Source organism: Oncorhynchus kisutch, linkage group LG20 (genome assembly GCF_002021735.2).
Source record: "Oncorhynchus kisutch isolate 150728-3 linkage group LG20, Okis_V2, whole genome shotgun sequence".
Lineage (NCBI taxonomy): Eukaryota > Metazoa > Chordata > Actinopteri > Salmoniformes > Salmonidae > Oncorhynchus > Oncorhynchus kisutch.
Window position 1 is genome coordinate 49,362,160 of NC_034193.2, and position 8,629 is coordinate 49,370,788.

Below are 8,629 nucleotides of genomic sequence, written 5' to 3' on the forward strand. Positions count from 1 at the left end.
TAAGAGCCACATAAAAGTTATAAAGCCTGTATACAAGCATGTAAAGTAGTTATGAAGCCTACATAGACATAACGGATGCAATACATTTGTAAGAGTTCCTTTGTGGAGATGGGGTCATTGCGTTTGATATCCCACACACTGCTGTGGCAATTGCTAATAGCTCTGCTATTGTTTTTGTGTTGCTAACTTTGAGCTTCTCTCACAGCCTGGCTGTAGATACCTGATCCAGCTGAGAGCTCAGGGCAACGACCACATCGAAAGAGCCCTGCCTCAGCACCGCTCCATAGAGGTTGGGAGCACCGACATCGTGGGAGTCAACATCATCGCCTTCAGGCAGATCAACCAGTTTGACCTGAGTGGGAACATCATCACCTCATCAGAACACCTGCCCACCCTCTCTGTAAGATCCCCTCACTACAATACCCATAAACCCTCACCAGAACACCTGCCCACCCTCTCTGTAAGATCCCTTCACTACAATACCCATAAAACCTCACCAGAACACCTGCCCACCCTCTCTGTAAGATCCCCTCACTACAATACCCATAAAACCTCACCAGAACACCTGAAAACCCTCTCTGTAAGATCCCCTCACTACAATACCCATAACCTCACCTCACAACTACCTATCTCAATCCCCAAAATATTTTCAATGTGCCATAAGGAACTAATTCGTAGATGAAGCTAAAATATAGCTGTTTGATGTAATGTTGTGATTGTGTGATGCCACTTTGAGCAACACCTTTATGTGCTCCATACATAGACTAATGCTAAAACGAGTTATATCCACCTAGAGTCCTCTATTTAATTCTATGGCTCCATATAATTGTATTTCTCCTCCTGTCCCATGCAGGTGAAGCTGTATAAGAGTGACAACCTTGACAACCCCATCAACAGTGTGTCTTTGGGACAGTCCCTCTTCTTTCACTTCCCGCCTCTGGACAGGGATGGAGAGGTATGGATGTGCTATTAGTATGTAAGGTGGTATAAGGCGGGCTAGAAATGTGTGTAGCTGATAGCCAAGGAAGCATCATTACTGCCTTCCTGAGACCTGAAGCACTGCTCTACCCAACCCAGAAATGGCTCTTCTGGGTCAGTGGTATTATTTAAATCAAATCACAACTTATTTAAATTATATTTAACAAAGTCGTAATACACTTCCCAGAAACGAAAAGAAATCTAAATAATAACAATATTTTATCAATTAAAGCAGAAGCCAACAGAGAAATCAAGAACAAAATGAATCTGTTTATTTAGGGATTGTCAGTTTAACAACATATAGAAATACATTTTCTTAATGAAGTTTTTTTTTTTTTCAAGATATAACAGTCAATTGTAAAGGTCTTCACTCTATGAAAATTCACTATATATATCAAGAATATCAAGAAGCTGATTAAACAGAATGATCATTAGGCGTGTGTGTGTTGTCAGTGCTGTGCTGTCAACCCATTTCTAGGGCCCTTCCGTCTCTCCGTCAGACCAATCCAGATGCATTTGTTAAATGTAGTGAGAACTACCTGTTCCTCTTGGCTGTTTACGATCACCAGGTCTGCTTTTCTCGCCAGACAGTCACGTCAGCTCTCATTCCAGGATGTCTGTTCGGTAGTGATGTGGGAACAGCGCAGGCTTTTATAAATGTCTCTCTCCCTCTGTAGGTTGGCTGTATAAATGTGATAGATAGCTAGATGATCCCAGCCAGTAGGAGAAGACCCAGCAGCCCCAGATACGCTGTAGCAACAACAAAGGGTCTCCTCCATGAGCTCTCAGAACCTGAGAGTTCAGGTTGTGGTGTGCTCTCTGGGGTAGCATCCTCAGTCTCTGTTCTCAAGTCAAGACACATGTCTCGAGTTTCATAATTGCGCTGTCGAAATACCTCTTCACAGGCGTCGGCTCCATTACCAAACAGGTCTTCTGAGTGTTCAGGCTGTGGTGGGTTCCATTGGGTCACTGCATCCTCAGTTTGGAGGCACTAGATGTTGGAACATTGCTGCTACAACAGCCTCCACTCTTCTGGGAAGGCCTTCCACTAGATGTTGGAACATTGCTGCTATAACAGCCTCCACTCTTCTGGGAAGGCCTTCCACTAGATGTTGGAACATTGCTGCAGGGACTTGCTTCCATCCAGCCACAAGCATTAGTGAGGTTGGGCGAATAGGCCTGGCTCCCAGTCGACGTTCCAATTCATCCCAAAGGTTGAGGCCAGGGCTCTATGCAGGCCAGTCAAGTTCTTCCACACCGATCTCGACAAACGATTTCTGTATGGGCCTTGCTTTGTGCACGGGGGCATTGTCATGCTGAAACAGGAAAGGACCTTCCCCAAACTGTTGCCACAAATTTGAAAGCACCAAATAGTTTAGAACGTCATTGTAAGCTGTAGCGTTAAGATTTCCCTTCAACAGAACTAAGGGGCCTATCCAGAACCATGAAAAACATCCCCAGACCATTATTCCTCCTCCACCAAACTTTACAGGTGGCACTATGCATTGGGGCAGGTAGTGTTCTCTTGGCACCCGCCAAACCCAGATTCATCCGTCGTACTGCCAGATGGTGAAGCGTGATTCATCACTCCAGAGAACGTGTTTCCACTGCTCCAGAGTCAAATTGTGGCGAGCTTTACATCACTCCAGCCGACGCTCGGCATTGCGCATGGAGATCTTAGGATTGTGTGCGGCTGCTCAGTCATGGAAACCCATTTCATGACTCCCGACGAACAGTTATTGTGCTGACTTGGCGGTCCTATTCTGTAAACTTGTGTAGCCTACCACTTCATGTCTGAGCCGTTGTTGCTCCTAGACATTTCCACTTCACAATAACAGCACTCACAGTTGTCCAGGGCAGCTCTAGCGGGGCAGAAAGTTGACGAACTGACTTGTTTGGAAAGGTGGCATTCTGTGATGGGTTCTTCAGTAAGGCTAATCTCTGGCCTATGTTTGTCTATGGAGATTGCATGGCTCTGTGTTCTATTTTATACACCTGTCAGCAGCGGGTGTGGCTGACATAGCCGAGTCAGGAGGTCCAGGTCTACAAACATGGGTCATTATCATATTCGTAACATTGATTTTACACCACAGACTACAGGTGGGGTATGCTTGACCAGTGAGGATGGGGAACGGCTGGGGCTCTCTTACTCTCTTAATGAACCTGATTGGCCGAGAAGTTTATTTCATGGTGCAGCCGCTCCCCCCTCCCCCGTAGAAATGAAACCTAACAGGTCATACAAAAGCAATGCAAAATAGTGATAGAATGATGGTCTCTCCAAGTGTATTAACTGATTTTTAGTTCGCCCCCCCCCCCCTTCTAAACCCCACTCCCACTTGATCAGTGGTTGAGAAATGCCAGCGTAGGTGAGGAAAAGTTTCAATCAAAGCAGAGCAGATTGCTTGTAAATGACACAAACATTAAATTGAAAAAAATGTTTTCTCATTTCCTTTTTTTATTGTTGATATCGGTGCTTTTTGATTTGTTTTTGTTTACAATGTTGTTTTTGATTACAATATGTATTTGTTTTCCCTCTGGTTTTTGGGAGGAGAAAAAATTACATTTTACGACTCGTGAAAAATAACTATATTTATATATTTTTTTTAATCAAATGTGAAGCCATGTGTGGTGTGTGTGTAACCTGAAAACTATTTATTGGCAGAGAGGTTTGAATCTCTCTTTATTGGTCCATTAACTTCACCCAAGCGAAACCTGCTGATTAGAATGTCTTGTGGAAATTGTTCTTTCAACCAGCAACTATCAGAAGATTTCACTGCTCACATCTGTCACACTTATACAGTTTTAGTTTCATCAGCTTTTGTACAATATGATAGAAAACACAGGAAAACAGGATTTTGACAGCACTGGGCCTTTAATGGTTGCTATTCGCCTGATAATAGAAAGTATAGGTTTATCCAGAGGCTCTGGGTCAGTGGAATTAATATTTATGTCATCACCATAAACATACTTTTTGTTGCGTGTCCTCTCCCCCAATACAGACCTATGTGTTGATGCTGCACTCCACACTGTCTCGCTCCCAGTACGACTTCTCTCTGCCCCAAGTCTCCTTCACCTCTACAGGCTACCATAAGCACATCACTTTGACCTTCAACCCCAATGTAAGTACACAGTACCTACTCCGCCAGGGCTGAATCCTCCAGCTAGAAGTTCTCAGCCACAGATCTAAGATCAGCTTACCCTGTCCACATTCTAACCTTATCCATGATGTGGGAAAGCACAAAACAGATCAGCGTCTACAGGCAACTTCATCCTAGTTCATCCTACAACTAATGTAATACATTTAGAATATTCTCATTACAGTGATAAATAAAAGCCTGCATTGTGTTTCTTCTGAATAATGAATGAGAACCCAATGTGATGTTCTTCATCACAGCGTAAAGTTCCTGACCAGGACGTAGCCCAGGGCTCCTACATAGCTCTACCCCTCACTCTACTGCTCCTGCTGGCAGCCTACAACCATGAGAAGGTACACTGCCTCCACTCCTATTGCATAGCCATGTATCCAATGTACTGTAATTGAGTGGTCTGGTAAATGTTCAAGCAGACCTCCTATTGCATAAGTGTGTATCTGTGTGTGTGTGTGTAGAATCTTCATGGCATTTCAGTACACGGAAGACAATATAAAGTGTCACCACACCCTTTTTTAACGCCCTGTCTCCCCCCAGGTGATCCCCCTGCTGCTGCAGCTGGTGAGCCGTCTGCAGGGGGTGCGTAGCCTGAGCCAGGCCGGTGGGGACAACGCTGCCCTGGACGAGGCCAAACGCCAGGCCAAGAGACAGAAGACCCGACGCACATGATCCACAGACCTAACATCTAGCATGTAAACTACCCCAACAGGAACCACAGACTTGTGTCTGAAATGCCACCTTGTTCCATGTATAGTGCACTACTTTTGACCAGAACCCTATGAGAGTAGTGCACTATGTAGGGGATAGGGCCATTTCATTCGCAGCCATACTGTACAATAGCATACTTTACCGTACAATACCCATAGCCAACCAGGCTCTGCATGGGTTCTATGGAAGACTGGCTGTGTAGTTCTGTGGGACTCCTTTGTTTTATAGAACACTCACTCATCAGAAATATTAAGAAGAATCCATTTTGTCTATGTATATGAGCCATTGGTGCTTTTCTTTATTTTATTTTTTACATTTGTAATGAATGAATTGTCAATTGAGAGAAAAAAACAACTATGGAGGTCTTAAGGGAGGTGGTTACGTCAATGTGGGTTTCATGGGGATTTTGGGATTCAGGGTCACGCTTTGTGGTAACGATGCATCATGAAAGCTTTATAACTCGTTATAAAAGTGACAAACTGTTCATGACAAGTAATTTACTATGACGTGTAATGGCATTCATTTTAATCACATCCAATTCAGCCAACTGTTCAAGTCACTGCAAGTCACTGTCATAAGGAGGGCCAGGAGTTTTTTTTCCGTGACCACATGACCTGACCAGATGTTGGACTATAAATGGTTCCTGGTCTGAATAAACTCCTGGCTCTAGTATGGAATGGTTTGTCATAATGGTCATGAATTGTTATGTCATGTTTCTATAATGGGTTCGACAGGCTGTGATGGATTGAATGTGTTGGTGTGTCAGTTTGCTCAGGGAGAGTGGGTGGGTTGAGGGTGGGGGGGTTTGAAAGGGTTAGGGTTAATCATTACAGTAACAAGATAAGAAATTAAGATTTCGGGTAGGGAGCTGTAGGGGTATAACTTTTTGTTAGTGATAATTATTAATTTATTAACATTTTATTTGTCTGATGTGAATGATGAGCAGTTTGGTAGCAAATTTATTTTATGGTGTGTTTGTGTTTTTGAGAAAATAAACAGATTTCATGGTATGCAAGCTATCTGAAGGCAACGGCAACCAGTGTAAATGTATCAGACAAGTATCTATTACGTACGAGGAGATATTTCCTCAACGAATTCCGGGACGAATCCTAACTTTCACTTTAAAAGTCAAATCTTTACAGGTTTTCCCCATTGACATCAATGCATGACTAAGTGAAAATTCACTTGTAAGTTAGGATTTGCAGTACAATGTTTGTCTTGACCTCACGTTGCCTTAAGCTAAAATAAAATATGTGATCATAAATAATTACTGAAGAAAATGTCATTGGTTCATCCAAGTTTCTACTCGTGGTAATATTAATGCTGAATGTGAAATGGAACCACCCGAACCAATCTCTTTTTGTACATGGTATGCTATTCTCCTGTTCTTCTTAGTTATGGCCAATTTTAAAGAAAAAGATGAACAGGCCAATGGCTATTTACTGAGTTGAAACATATTCCAATTAGGTTATGGTTGCCGGAGAGAGTCGGTTTGAAGAGACTGATCTGTGTGAAATGAATGATAAATAAAATCTTGGGAAAATGTGCTCCTGTTTGGCTCAGTTGGTAGAGCTGTGTGCAACTGTCCTGGGTTTGATTCCCCCTGGAGCCATGCAACAAATGTATGTGGCTTTGGACAGAAGCGACTGCTAACGGTTAGAGCGTTGGGCCACTAACCAAAAGGTTGCTGGGTCGAATACCCTAGCTGACAAGATGAAAAATCTGTCGATGTGCCCTTAAGCAAGGTACTTCATTTGCCTCGGGGTGCCGTACTATTATGTCTGACCCCGTAAAATGACACATTTCACTGCACCTACCAAATTGTTGTACAAAACATTAGGAACATCCTAATATTAAGTTGTTCCCCTTTTACCCTCAGAATAGCCCCAATGTTGTCGTAGCATGGACTCTACAAGGCGTCGAAAGCCTGTTCAAAGGCACTTAAATCTTTTGTCTTACCCATTCACCCTCTGAATGGCACACATGCAGTCCATGTCTCAATTGTCCCAAGGCTTAAAAATCTTTAACTAACCTGTTTCCTCCACTTTTACTACACTGATTGAAGTTGATTTAACAAGTGACATCAATAAGAGATCATAGCTTTCACCTGTCTGTCATGGAAAGATGTTCCTAATGCTTTGTACAACTCGTTGTGTTGTGTCCTCACCATGTCTCCGGGGGGCAGTGTTGGGTTAGGAAACGATTGATCGATACAGTCAAGGCTTCTTTTCTACGCTATGAGAATCATGTCCATTGTTGAGTTGTGTTTTCAAGTGGGCAGACGCAAGGACAAAAGTTCCAGGCGACCTTGGGTACTGTGTAATTACACCTTGTGATTTCATGCCATATGTATGTTGTATTTATGTAAGCCTATGTCCTGTACAGTGCCTTCAGAAAATGCAAGAAAGTATCCCCCTTGAATTTCTGCATTTTGTTGCTACATCCTCCACTTAAAATTGATTAAATGTCAAATTTGGGTCACTGGTTTACACACAATCAACCCATAATGTCAAAGTGGAATTGTGTTTTTAGGCAAGCCTAAATAACTTCTGGAGGAAAAATGTGCTTAGTCACATAATATGGACATGGACTCACTGTGCAATAATAACTCAAGTTTAACACGATTTTTGAATGACTACCCCATCTCTGTACCCCACACATACAATTATCTGTGAAGTCCCTCAACTGAGTAGTGAATTTCAAGCACAGATTCAACGAAAAAGACCAGTAAGCCTTTCCAAAGCCTCACACAGAATGGCACCTATTGGTAGATGGGTAAAAATTAAGCAGACATTGAATATCCCTTTGAGCATGGCCCAGTGACACGAGCCTACCAGACGAGATAAATTACTTTTCGAGGCAAGCAACACTGAAGCATGCACGAGAGCACCAGCTGTTCTGGACGACTGTGTGATGACGCTCTCCGTGGCCTTTAAAGAGGTCAGCATTCACAAGGCCACAGGGTCAGACGGATTGCCAGGACGTGTACTCTGAGCATGCGCTGACCAACTGGAAAGTATCTTCACTGACATGTTTAACCTCTCCCTGAATGAGTCTAATACCTACATGTTTTAAGCAGACCACCATAGTCCCTGTGCCCAATTACTCCAAGGTAACCTGCCTTAATAACTACCGACCCGTAGCACTCATGTTTGTAGCCGTGAAGTGCTTTGAAAGGGTGCTCATGGCTCACATCAACACCACCATCCAAGAAACCCTAGATCCACTCCAATTCGCATACCGCCCCAACAGATCCACAGATGACAATCTCTATTGCACTCCACACGTCCTTTCCCAACTGGACAAAAGGAACACCTACGTAAGAATGCTGTTCATTGACTACAGCTCAGTGTTCAACTCCACAGTGACCACAAAGCTCATCACTAAGCTAAGGACTCTGGGACTAAACACCTCCCTCTGCAGCTGGATCCTGGACTTCCTGACGGGCCGCCCCCAGGTGGTAATGCAACAACACATCTGCCACGCTGATCCTCAACATGGGGGCCCCTCAGTGGTGCTTGTTTAGTCCCCTCCTGTACTCCCTGTTCACCAATGACTGCGTGGACAAGCACCACTCCAACACCATCATTAAGTTTGCCGACGAGACAACGGGGGTAGGCCTGATCACCAACAACAATGAGACAGTCTATAGGGAGGAGGTCAGAAACCTGGCAGTGTGGTGTCAGGACAACAACCTCTCCCTCAATGTGAGCAAGACAAAGGAGCTGATTGTGGACTACAGGAAAAGGAGGGCCGAGCACGGCCCCATTCACATCGACAGGGCTGTAGTTGTG

The 8,629-nt window shown here is 43.8% G+C and overlaps 1 protein-coding gene across 1 annotated transcript in view; it reads left to right on the forward strand.

Annotated features, from left to right (window-relative positions):
- Positions 1-6,382, forward strand: part of LOC109878451 (nodal modulator 1-like) — a 32,056-nt gene extending 25,674 nt beyond the window's left edge. The window contains exons 41-45 of the mRNA XM_031799124.1: positions 206-400; positions 854-955; positions 3,978-4,097; positions 4,373-4,465; positions 4,665-6,382. Of these exons, the coding sequence (XP_031654984.1) occupies positions 206-400; positions 854-955; positions 3,978-4,097; positions 4,373-4,465; positions 4,665-4,796 (642 nt within the window). The 3' untranslated portion in view covers positions 4,797-6,382. The remainder of the gene's footprint in view (positions 1-205; positions 401-853; positions 956-3,977; positions 4,098-4,372; positions 4,466-4,664) is intronic.
- Positions 6,383-8,629: the final 2,247 nt, after the last annotated feature.